At 59.9% G+C, this 12,683-nt stretch overlaps 1 protein-coding gene across 1 annotated transcript; it reads left to right on the forward strand.

Moving 5' to 3' along the window:
- The first annotated feature begins 5,471 nt into the window (after window positions 1–5,471).
- Window positions 5,472–11,610, forward strand: MRPL45 (mitochondrial ribosomal protein L45). The gene is made up of 8 exons (XM_068918840.1): window positions 5,472–5,610; window positions 7,357–7,546; window positions 8,031–8,148; window positions 8,553–8,651; window positions 9,290–9,338; window positions 9,494–9,643; window positions 9,715–9,888; window positions 10,877–11,610. The coding sequence occupies exons 1-8, from the start codon at window positions 5,554–5,556 to the stop codon at window positions 10,934–10,936; spliced, it is 897 nt and encodes a 298-aa protein (XP_068774941.1). The 5' UTR covers window positions 5,472–5,553; the 3' UTR covers window positions 10,937–11,610.
- The last annotated feature ends 1,073 nt before the right edge of the window (window positions 11,611–12,683 follow it).

Consider the following 12,683-nt stretch of genomic DNA (forward strand, 5'->3'; position numbering starts at 1 on the left):
CGCTGGCCACGGGAGCCTGGACCCAAACTGACGCTCGTCTTTGCAAATATTTACTGAGCCCCTTTTTGTTGTGTCCTGGCTTTTTCTGCTTGTGTTCTTCTGCAGAGTACTTTTTTATTGATTACTTTTTCTAAGCGCTGAGCAAACAGCGGGGTGGGCGCGGGGTGCGTGCCGTGCAGGCTTGGGCTTCTCCCGGGCCGTGCGTCAGCCCCAGCGATGCCCCCGGGCGCCCGGCTGGGCCGCCTGCCCCTCGGCACGGCCTCGGGCCGCGTATCTGCAAGGCGCAGGTCCCGAGGTCCCCGGTGCGGCCACCGGCCGGTCCCCCAGGCCTAGATAAGGCTGCAGGATTGCGTGGCGCTCGGGGCGTAACTCTATCGCTAGCCTGCGGCGTTCGAAAAATCCTGAGGTCAGCTAAAACCCCCTCAGAATTTGCAGCCAAAAAAAAATATAGAGCAACGCGCCAGGCGGGCGGGAAGGAGATGCCCTCTCCTCTGGTCGGTCCTTCTGCCGCTTTTGAGGATATGCACCTAGGGTTGCTTTGCTCCGAGCCCGCGCTGAGCAGCCGCTCGGCTCCTCGTGCACGCGCTCCATCGGCGGCGGCGGGAAGAAATCGCGGTGCTGCGAGGCCCGAGCGCTGGCGACGCCGACGGGGCCCCCCGGCCGCGCTCCGTTCCCTCCCGGCCGGTTCGTCCTCTGAAAAGGAAAGAAAAGGGGGAAAAAAAAAAAAAAGAGCTTAAACTCAGCAGAAAGGTGATTCTCTGTCGTTTCCCGTGCGAAAACGGCCGTTGCTGCCCACCCGGGGGTCCTTCGGCGCCGCCAGGAGCCCGCCCTGCAAAGCCGCCGGCGCCGCGCTGGTCGCGGGGCAGCCGGCGTCCCGCAGCGCGGATGCTGGCCGCCCGCTTGCGCTTCGTGTCAAACGCCGGCAGGAAGTTTAGAAAACTTTAATAAAGACTTGCCACGGGAAAGAGAAGGGCGATAAACGTGAATTGCTCCGGGGGAGGCTCGGCCGCCGGCTTTCCCGCGCGCCCGGCTCGGCCGACGACGTTCCCGCGGTGGCGGCGGCGCCCGGCGGGAGCGACCTCGCGGCCGGGAGTTTCGCCGCCGCAGGGGTACGTGCGGCCTCAAGCGCTAAACCTCGTTAAAATCTCAGCCCCCAAAGGCAGCTCGCCGTGACCCGGGCAGGAAGCACGGCCCGCGAGGGCAGCAAAGCGCCGGGCTGCTAACTGCCTTCTACCGCGGGAAACCACAGCTGCGTCTCCCCCCAGCCCCCCCCCCCCCCCCCCAAAAAAAAAAAAGCATTTATTTTCGTTAAAAGTGATATCTCGCTGCTTAACATATAAGTTAGCGCGGCGCGAAAGGCAGAGCAGTGATTTGCTGCAGGAGTCTGCAGCACGACCTGGGGCAGGGGGGAAGCGCAGGCAGACCTCCAAGGCAAGGAGCGGACGAGCGCGGGTTCAGCCGGGGCTCGTCCGGGGCCGCGCTGCGCGGCGCTGCCCCGAGCAGAGGAAACAGCCGGAGCCGGAGCCGCGCGCGGGGTCTGGGCAGCTTCCCGCAGGCCCCGGGGCTCCCTCCGCCGGAGCCAGCGTCTCCGCAGGCTTCGCGCGCTGCCGCCGTCGCGTCTCGCTGCCGCCCGGGGAAAAAAAGCCTCTCGCGGCGCCGGGAAGCCGCGGCGCGCGGCCGGAGCAGCAGCCTCTCGAGTTGTTATTGGGGATATCAGTTTTGTGCCTCCCGGGACGCCTGCGCGAGGATGGCAGGCGCCGCGCCAACGGCCCTTCCCGCTGCTCGCACCCGTCTCCAGCCCTGCCGGGGCGGACGGAGCGGCACGGGAGGGCTGGAGCTGCGGCCGCGTGCCGCCGGGGCAGCCGCAGGCGCCGACGCTGCCGCTCAGCCCTGGGGGGAAACCTGCCGGGGCAGAAAGCCCCCTTTCCTCCTGCTTTTCCTTGCAAATGCCCCAGCCCAGCACACGGCCGCAGGGCTTTCCGGCGGTGCCTTCCCGCGGCGGAGCAGCCTGCAGGAGCAGGGCCGTGGGCTCGGACCTACTCCCGGAGCAGAGCGCCTTGCAGCCCGGGACGGTCCGTGGGGAGGTTGAATTCCCGGCCCGGCTCCGCGCGGGGGGTCAGGCGGGCGCGCTGGCAGAGCAGGACGGAGCCCGGCGGGGGCTCAGCCGGCGCCGCGCTCCCGAGGCAGAGCAAACCCCGGCGCATGAGCCGCTCGCTTCGGGCCGCGCCGGCTATGTTGTTCGATGACGGATGCTGCTGCCAGCGCGGAGCGAGCGAGTGGCCGGGGAGCGACGCGGGGGACAGCCGCCTCCTTCGCTCTTTGCTGACCGAACCGGGTTCTCCTGCAGCTCCAGACGGCGACACGCAGCCCGGGGAGGCCGGGCTGGAAGCCAGGCTCTGTAGTTAGCCCAGCGTCTCCGCAGCCCCCAACCGCTCTCAGTGCACCACTTTAATTAGCAAAACAAGGCGGGGGGGGGGGGGAAGATCTCGCAGAGGCTTTTCTTTTCTCCTCTGTCGTGCCGGAGTTTTTGCCGTTCCTGCCGAGAGCGGGAGCAGCCGGAGGGCACCAGCTAATCCGGCCTCGCGGGTCGGGGACGACGGCTTAGGGCAGGAATCTCTGGCATCCGGGAGCGCGGGGACGGCGCGCCGGGGGCTGTGACGCCGCGCCGGGGGCCCCTCGCTCCGCAGCCGACGACTGCAGCTTCGAAACAGGGCGCATGGCGGAGGCGTTTTGCACCGCTTCGCCCTGCCCGCCGCCGGCGCTCTGCGCCCCTCCGGGGCTGCCGGGGCGAGCTGCACAAAGCCCTCGGCGGCGGGCAGAGCCGCGGCTCAAGCGCAGCCCCGAACCGGGCGCCGGCTCAGCTGGGATCACGGGGGACTTCTCCAGCTTGCAAAGCCCGAAGGGTCGGGAAAATCCAGCCCCACGACCCCGGCGCCGTGGGAAAGGGCTGGGGCCGCGGGCGCCGGGCTGCTGACTCAGCGCCAGCGGCTCCCGCACGGGGACCGGCTCCGCGGCCGCCCGGCGACCTCAGACCCGGCCCGCGGAGGGGAAACTCGGCTTTTCCCGCCGGGGGTGCAGCGGGGACGAGGCTGCAAACCGCGGCGAGCGGCACGTCAGCCTTTCAGAGCTGCCCCGGGGACGTCGATGCAATTCCCACCGCCCGGACGGGGAATTTCCCCTCCAAGCAAGTCCCAACAAAAAGCCGTCGCCGCTCCGTCCTGCACGTCCGCGGGAGCCGCAGCCGGGCCGGCGAGCGCGGCGCCCTCGTCTCGGCACGTCGGAGGGCCGGGAAGGCCGCCGTCGCCCCGCTCCCGCGGGCGCAGGGTGCAGCAGCGGCCGAGATCAACGGTCTCGGGCGCAACGCAGCCCCGTCACTACACATTAACCAGCGGCCCAGGCTGAAACGCTTCCTCGGAGCCAAGATCAACAGCGCCCAAAGCAAAGGCGGAGCGCGGCCGGGCGGCGCGGCCGGCGGCTCTGCAGCTCCCGGCGGGTCCGACCCCGCCGGCACCGCTCGCTGCAGCCGCCGCCGCGTCGGGGCCGTAGGAGGGGACGCGCGAGGCCCCTCGCCGGCCCCGTCCGGGCTGCGGCCGTGCCAACCGTTGCAACGGCCGGCCGGGAAGGCCGCCGCGCCGCAGCCCGCCGTTGGGTTTTGCTCCTGCCTCCCATCCCTCCTCCCCCCAGCGCTTCCTCTCCCCCTCCGTGGGTAATCAGCCACCACGAATTCCTCCCCGGCAGCGGCGAACCGCCAGCCGGGCAGCGGGCTGCTCCTCCGCTGCAGCGGCGCGCCGGGAGCCAGGTCGGCCCCGGGCGGCCGAGCCGGGACGTGGCGGGACCTGGCGGGCTGCGGCGGCAGGGGACCAGCGGGGACACGCTTGGTGGCGGCTCCGCGCGCGGACGCGGGGCTCCCCGGGGAGCTGCTGCAGCCGGGAAAGGGGGTGCCGCCGACGTCCTCTCCGGCACCGTGCAGGGGCAGAGCGGGGATGGCGCGCGCGCACGTGCACCCTCCTTGCACGCCCCAAGCAGGGGCGGCCCCTCGGCGCACGGGCAGCTCAGCTGCGGGTGGGAGATGACCCCGCTGCAGCCCGGCACGGACCTCCCACTCGCGCAGCCAGCGCCCTGGCATGGCTGAGACCCAGCACTCATCGTTACATGCATGGCTCCGCCTCGCGGTGGCACCACCCAGCCCCCAGGGAGGCCTCAGGGCGCCAGCAGGCCCCCAGGCCTGGATGGCCGGGTGCGATGTGGTGTTGCTCTCTGGTGGCTGATCCGGCATGGGGCGAGAAAGGCCCTGCGCCAGGCCAGCCCTCAGAGGGACACGTAGGGACGAGGGGACACAGGGGAGAGAGGGGGCATGGGGCAGGCACGGAGGGACATTGGACTGGGGGGTGATCCTCCACCTCCTTGCATGGCGCATTCGGGGGTCCCTCATCTATCGCATATTGTACCTCCATGCAGAGTGCTTGGGGAGGGGGGGTCCCTCGCCTATTGCATATTGCCTTGGGGGGGTTCCCTCACCTATGGCACAGTGCACCCCCTTGCACATTGCTTTGGGGGGGTTCCCTCGGCTATTGCACAGTGCACCCCCTTGCACACTGCCTTGGGGGGGTTCCCTCATCTATGGCACAGTGCACCCCCTTGCACATTGCTTTGGGGGGGTTCCCTCGGCTATTGCACAGTGCACCCCCTTGCACATTGCTTTGGGGGGGTTCCCTCATCTATTGCACAGTGCACCCCCTTGCACATTGCCTTGGGGGGGGTTCCCTCGGCTATGGCACAGTGCACCCCCTTGCACATTGCTTTGGGGGGGGTTCCCTCATCTATGGCACAGTGCACCCCCTTGCACATTGCTTTGGGGGGGGTTCCTTCACCTATGGCACAGTGCACCCCCTTGCACATTGCTTTGGGGGGGGTTCCCTCGGCTATTGCACAGTGCACCCCCTTGCACACTGCCTTGGGGGGAGTTCCCTCACCTATGGCACAGTGCACCCCCTTGCACATTGCTTTGGGGGGGTTCCCTCATCTATTGCACAGTGCACCCCCTTGCACATTGCCTTGGGGGGGGTTCCCTCATCTATTGCACAGTGCACCCCCTTGCACATTGCTTTGGGGGGGGTTCCCTCGGCTATTGCACAGTGCACCCCCTTGCACATTGCTTTGGGGGGGGGGGTCCCTCACCTATTGCACGTCGCACGCCCTTCCGCAGAGCCCTGGGGGGGGAGGTTCTCATCCTCTTGTACATGGCACCCGGGGGGGGGGGTGTCCTGCCCCCCCCCCCCCGCAAGGCGCATTGTGGGTGCTCCTCTCCAGCGCACATGTCGCCGCCGCGCCGCAGCCGCGCCCGGGCGGGGGAGGTGCGCGCGCCTCGCGGCCTGGGGGCGGGGCCTCCCCCCCCCCCCCCAACAGCAGCCGCTGGAATTTTCCACTCGCCGCGGCGGCGCGGGCTCCCCGCCAGCCCCGCCCCCCTCCCGCGCGCGCGGCCCCGCCCCGCCTCCCCTCCCGCGCGCGCGGCCCCGTCCCCGTCCCCGTCCCGGCGGGCCGCGCGGCGCAAAGATGGCGGCCGCCATGGCGACGGGCCTGGGCCGCCTGGGCCTGCGGGCCTGCCGGCAGGTGGGCGGGGAGCGGGGCTGCGGCCTGGGCTGTAGAGTGAGGGGCGGGGGGATGAGGGGTGCGGGGGGACGCTGAGGGGCTGTGGGGAGCTGCTGAGGGGAGGTGAGACGCTGAGGGGCAGTGGGGAGCTGCTGAGGGGCAGTGGGGCGAGGGGCGGTGGGGAGCTGTTGAGGGGAGGTGGGGCGAGGGGCTGTGGGGAGCTGCTGAGGGGAGGTGGGGTGAGGGGCTGTGGGGAGCTGCTGAGGGGCAGTGGGGTGAGGGGCTGTGGGGAGCTGCTGAGGGGAGGTGGGGCGAGGGGCTGTGGGGAGCTGCTGAGGGGCAGTGGGGTGAGGGGTGGTGGGGAGCTGCTGAGGGGAGGTGGGGTGAGGGGCGGTGGGGAGCTGCTGAGGGGAGGTGAGACGCTGAGGGGCGGTGGGGAGCTGCTGAGGGGCAGTGGGGTGAGGGGCGGTGGGGAGCTACTGAGGGGAGGTGGGGTGAGGAGCTGTGGGGAGCCGCTGAGGAGCGAGGGGCTGTGGGGAGCTGCTGAGGGGCAGTGGGGTGAGGGGCGGTGGGGAGCTGCTGAGGGGAGGTGAGACGCTGAGGGGCTGTGGGGAGCTGCTGAGGGGAGGTGGGGCGAGGGGCGGTGGGGAGCTGTTGAGGGGAGGTGGGGCGAGGGGCGGTGGGGAGCTGTTGAGGGGCAGTGGGGTGAGGGGCTGTGGGGAGCTGCTGAGGGGCAGTGGGGTGAGGGGTGGTGGGGAGCTGCTGAGGGGCAGTGGGGTGAGGGGCGGTGGGGAGCTGCTGAGGGGAGGTGAGACGCTGAGGGGCGGTGGGGAGCTGCTGAGGGGCAGTGGGGTGAGGGGTGGTGGGGAGCTGCTGAGGGGCGGTGGGGTGAGGAGCTGTGGGGAGCCGCTGAGGAGCAAGGGGCTGTGGGGAGCTGCTGAGGGGCAGTGGGGTGAGGGGCGGTGGGGAGCTGCTGAGGGGAGGTGAGACGCTGAGGGGCGGTGGGGAGCTGCTGAGGGGCAGTGGGGTGAGGGGCTGTGGGGAGCTGCTGAGGGGAGGTGGGGTGAGGGGCTGTGGGGAGCTGCTGAGGGGAGGTGGGGCGAGGGGCTGTGGGGTGAGGGGCTGTGGGGAGCCGCTGAGGAGCGAGGGGCTGTGGGGAGCTGCTGAGGGGCGGTGGGGTGAGGAGCTGTGGGGAGCCACTGAGGAGCGAGGGGCTGTGGGGAGCTGCTGAGGGGAGGTGGAGTGAGGGGTTGTGGGGTGGGGAGCTGTGGGGTGGGGAGCTGCTGAGGGACTGTGGGGTGAGGAGCTGTGGGGAGCTGAGGAGCGAGGGGCTGTGGGGAGGGTCCTGGGACAGGGAGAGCTGTGGGATGAGGGTCTGTAGTCTGCTGACAGCAAAAAGAGGGAACGGTGGGGCTGTGGCGTAAAGGGTGGGGTGGAGCAGGAGGGTGAGTGCTGGATGGGGCTGTGGGGCTGTAGAGCACGGGGGTGAGGGGCTGCAGTGCTGGAAGGCTGCTGAGAAGGATGAAGGGGGCTGCGGGGAAGGACAGGGGGAGGGGGCATGAGGGGAGGTATGGTGGGGGGCAGCCACTTGGCTCCAGTCCAGTTCCAGCAGGCAGGAAATAGTGAGAATTGCTCTCCAGGCACACTCCTATTCAGCCTGCCCAAGACCGGTGTTAGGGGTATTTTCAGCAGGAGCCCTCCTCTGCGTTTTGTAGGCGTGAAGGGACATTGGGTGAACTCCATGACTTTGTTCTTTTTCTTCCTTAGAACGTGGAATCCTTACTGCGTTCTGCCAGAGGGGCTCCCACCTGTCGTCTTGTCCCCGTGAGAACAAAGCGGAGGTTCTCTGTCCCCAACTGGGACAGAGAACAGTCCCTTGAAGAGAAGAAACTCAGACCTTCAAGGATGGTAGCTCCCGAGGAGCATGTGGAACGGACCTTCTATTTGGCCTGCACAGGTAATAGAAAACTTGCTTTGGTCACTTCCTGAGCGCAGAACTAATGCGAGGTAGAAGCAGGGAGCTAATAGCCTAGGCAGTGTGACCTTGCCGACAGCCTGTTTGTCTGCAACGGGCTGATTTATTCACTCTGCCGCTGGTGAGGGATAACAGCTGCCCTGCTTTACCCCAGAAACGTGTCAGACTGTTGGCCCCTTTGTACAGGAACAGCAAGGGAGGTCATGTTGTCTCCTGCTGACTGTATGTCTTATTTTCATCTCCTGGGACTGTATAGAAGAGAAGGCGAGCATACAGTTTAACCTAGCTTATCAGCAGTTACAGGTGCCGGTTATCAATTGTCTTTGTGCTTGTATTTCATCTTGCAAACGTTTTCAAGGAGGAATCCTGGCACTCCAGCCCTCAGCAGCCAGGATGTCGTCCGTTTGTTGCTTTCTAAACGTATGCCATTTTGTGAGTCTCCTCCTGACCTTTTCCTCTCGTGCAGCTGATGTTATTGACCCATACGTCCCTCCTGAAGGCGATGCCCGCTTGACATCTCTATCTAAAGAGGGGCTGAAGCAAAGGGCGGAAAGATTCAAGCAGAGCGCTGTCTCCCAGTTAGCGTACGTACTCTTCTTTTAACTAATGGCGCCCCTGGAGCAGAAGTTATGCTCGGTTCGATCTTATAGACTGTGCCTCTGTTTTCTACCTGGTTCTTTCATTGCTACTGTTCAAGTACTTGACTGGGAGCCTGTGGCATGAAAATGAACGCAAGGCGTTCCTCCTAGCGTGAACGGTTGCAACATGCACTGGCTTCTGTGGGTTGTTTGGGATTGCAGACTGCACCTGCACTATGTTTGTCTTATGAACACCTAGAGACGATGTCTTTGTGGGGAGTCTCCAAGTCACAGTTGCTTCCTGGTAGAAGCTGGGCTTGTGACAATAACCTTACCCAGTCCAATCTGAAACATGCGAGGAGCTTCCAAATAGTTCTCTGCTTGCTGTAGAGCTTTTCTTGTCTTTTCAGTCTGCGGAAAGTAAAAGATCACGATCCAGATTTCAGCACTAAAACCTTCCCAGAGAAGGCACAAGAGATATTCACTGAAGCTCACAATTGCCTGGCCAAGTAAGACCCGTTCTCTGACTAATGGGGTTATGTAGTATCTGCTTTTCTTTGCCTATATGCCTGTTTGGTTTTTTTTGGTACTTGTAATCCTTATACCCTGTCTCTGACTTTATCTCACCCCGCTATGTTCTCCCTGAAGAGGAGATAGCGTTAGAGATTTGGCTAGTACCTTCTCGCTTTTGATAATGAAAGGCAGGATACAGAAAATTCATCTTGACCTGACTGGTAAAGGAAGTGAGCTCTTGCACCCTCAGCGTTATCAGCAGAAGAGTGGGTGGTTGGTGCTGTTCCAAATCACGCTGTAGGGAATTGTTTGGATCTGCAGTGTTGCTCCACTGACTTGTTCTGCTTTCCAGTAATAGAACAGATTTCAAAACTGCATCTTTCTTGGTTACGATTCCAAACATCAGTAAAACATTTAGGTCATATCTGGCTTCCCAAGGATGTTGTCGTGTCTTTCCCTGAAGTCTTGTCAACCTGTTTGCATGTATGTTCTTTTTCTGCTCTGAGATTACAGCTGAGAATTTAGCTTTTTCTGTTTTGCCAGTGGATTGTATGCCTTCTGGAGAAGGAGGACTTTGTGAGTAAGCCTCTTTCCAATATGTGTATTTGAGTAACTGGGTGTGTTTCTCTTGCAGTTTTAACAAGCAGAAACTTCACTCCTTGGTGACAGAGCGCTGCTACTCGGTAAATATTTATCTGGATGTTAACGCAGAGCGGGGAGGCAAAGCACAAGTCTGAGAAATAGCTAACGAATAAATGCTTCATTATATTATAGACAGTAGTTTGCTTGTCATTCGATGCACCCTCTATGTGGCTGCTGTTTTATTTTTCCTTTATAGGAAATGGTCCGTGGGAACAGGTATAAGACCATCCGGTGGAGTTTTGTGGAGTCACTGGAGCCTCCAAGAGTGGTCCATGTTCGATGTGACAGCATGGTGAATCGAGGCAACCTGTATGGCCAGGTGACAGTGCGAATGCACACTCGACAGGTACGTCCCTTTGTCCCCCTTGTGACTCCAACCTGCTACCAGCCCGACACGTTTCTTGGTTGTGTTTACAGACTTTGGCGATCTATGACCGGTTTGGGCGGTTGATGTATGGTGGGGAGCAGGTGCCCAAGGACGTTTTGGAGTATGTTGTATTTGAGAGGCACTTGGTCAACCTATATGGCACGTGGAGGATGCACGCCAAGATCGTTCCAGAATGGGCTCCGCCCAAGGACCCCATTGTCAAGGTAATGCCTCCAGGAGCAGGGGCCAGCTCGGCTGGCTTGTGGACTGCGTCCGTGAAACAAAGATCCCTAGTTAATTCTGGACAAAAACAAAGCTGTGCTTCCTCGTAGTAAGATGGTGGTGGCTTCATCTGCAAGGAGCCCTACTAATGTGGGGTTATCAGCCCTAGCAGCTCTCACCATGGCCATTGTATGTTATAATCACCAGGCATTAGACTGAGTCCCAGGAGGTCTTTGCCAGTTGTGTTCTTCTGTCCTAGTTATGAGAAACAGCTTTTCTGCTGCTTCTGGAGGTTTTATGCCTGGATGCAGCTGTGTCTCGCTCCATCCAGCTGCTGGATATTGCCCAGAGGCTTCTGTAGTAACTGGGGAAGCCTGGTGTAGGTAATTTAGAGCTGTTAATGCTGTGCCAAAGAGATGCCACTGTGGCTTGTGAGGCATGGGTTCTTATCTGGACTACATAGCAAGCTGGATTTTAAGCTGGCAGATTTTTTCCTCTGCCTAATTTGTAGGAGTAACCGGGGACTTCACCAAGTTGTAGGGTGAACCACCCCTGTAGGGTGGTTGAGGTCTTTATCTGGAAAATGTGGAATACACTTGGTTTAGGATAACCCAGAAGATGTAATAAGAGCCTGAGGTTATTTGATGTGTATATGATAATTTCTGGGGTTATTGCTCCCTGTGCATAGTCTGGCAAATTGGCGCAGGTGTCCTGTTTTCCTTTGATACTAACAACAGATCCTAGAGAGGAAGGAGGTGAGAACTATAGTATTGGTACCAGGGATGTCATCCCTTCCCCCCTTCTCCCCCTCCCCCTCCCGCCGTGTCCTCCCCCACGCTGCTACCATCTGGTCATCTTCCTGTGCAAGGCCTTTGCGTTGCCAGAACCCCTTGCTCACCCTTTCTCATACTCTGTAACACGTGAAAATGTCTTGTTATAGCAGCTCAGGAGTGTTCTGTGTCATGCTAATTCAATTTCTTGCTTTTTCAGACGGTGATGATTCCTGGCCCAACCTTGAATCCCTCACAAGAGTTTGAAGAAATCAAATAGGAAATTCCAGAGCCTGTACAGACACAATGGTGCAAACAACCCTAGAGGGAAGAAGTGAAGTATATTTGTGGGGGTAGCATGTTGGACATATCTGTGCTTTTCTAGTGGGCAAATCAACAAGCAAAGCGTCTTCAGGGATGGACTCTAGCCACTAAGAAGTTGCCTTTACAGGAGTGAGAGGGGCTTGGAAGGGGGATTCAAATGAACTCCAAGAAAAGCTTTACTCTGTTCAAGTAGATTCAGTGTGCTGCATCTTAAACCTCTCTTGTGTTTCTGTGAAAACCAGAAGTCTGTTCTCTTCAGGACTGCTAGGCAAACCTCTGTGCTGAATTTGCATCGTGAGAACCGTTGGCAGCAGAAGTGGATCTAAAGAAGGGATATTTGGTGCTTTTGTGGGAAGTGCCGTAGACCTAATGGGCTTTCACTAAAATTGGCAACGGGGTTTTGGCGCTTGCTTTTCCCATCCTTTTCCTCTATCTGTACGCTAATTCCTGGGCTTCTTTTTTTGACAGAAAACAGGGAAGAGCAGCAAGCACATTTTGAATCAAATTCTCCTGAGTGCGTGCTGCAATTAGACTGTTGCTGAGTGGGTGCTTGCTAATGGCCAGCTTCCCGAAAGGGCTGTAGCACAGCACCGATAATTTAATAAAATTGTCGACTCCTAAGGTCTGTGATTTTGTCGACTAACGTCTACTTGAAAGGCAGCATTTCTCATAGGTGATGGGTTTTGGTGCATTTGTTGCAGGTGCTCATGAATTCACTAATGGGATGTTGCTAGCGAGTGGGTGGCACCATCCTGTGGACATGATGACATTCACATGAGGTTCCCTGGTTTCGCAGGCTGTATGAGTCCAGAAAGCGCTTACCCAGAGGTTACCTTTTTTCCATGGCTGGGGATAAGCCAGTGCACTCTGCTATTCTGTTCTTGCTCTCATTTGCTCAGATAAGCTCAGTTTACTTCTATTTACAGAGCAAATATTCACTAGTTACCAAATAACAGAGGATTTCCTTTTTCAGTCTGGTCTTTCTTTTCAACTTAACTCTCACTAGCTCTGGAAAACAGTCAAGGGCATTTTTTTCCTTTTCCTTGAAAGAGATTTTTCCAGATCATGCAGTAAGACTTATGGCTTCTTATACTTGCAGAGTTGTTCAGTGTTTCTTGTGAATGATGTTCTTTTGAAAGGGCAAAATATCATCTTTATGCTCTGTTAAAAGATGAGCCAGCAGTGGAATCCCTTTCATCTTTTTGGAAACCAGAGGGGTGTCATAATCTGTCTGCCTTTCCTGAAAGAACCTTCTATATTGAGCCTTCTGCCTACGCTTCATTCACGTGCTGGAGCACTGAATCTCTTTTCACTTCCAGCACATGTGAACTGGGCTAGGAACTAAGATTAACTACTGTTAGGTGCCTAGTTTGAATCTGATGCGACTAAGGCAGCATACAAGCAGGTATGGATGTGACTCTGGAGCCAAGATCTATAAAATATGAACAAGGTTCTTCAGCTCTGGCTCTTAATGAAAAGGGCATGTTTTCTGATGGAGTGGCTGGGGTTTCTGGGAGAATGGCCTTTCCTTCAAGTCTAGCAGCGCATAGCTCCCCATCTCCTTTGCCAATATTCAGATTTCTGCAACTAAGCCACTTTTATTCCTGGCATTCCTTTACAGCCTTACAGCTTTGCGTTGTTCTGTTGTAACGCTTCCTTGGACATATTTGATATCTTATCCACGCCCCATAAATCAGCCAGTA

Source organism: Struthio camelus, chromosome 25 (assembly GCF_040807025.1).
Source record: "Struthio camelus isolate bStrCam1 chromosome 25, bStrCam1.hap1, whole genome shotgun sequence".
NCBI lineage: Eukaryota > Metazoa > Chordata > Aves > Struthioniformes > Struthionidae > Struthio > Struthio camelus.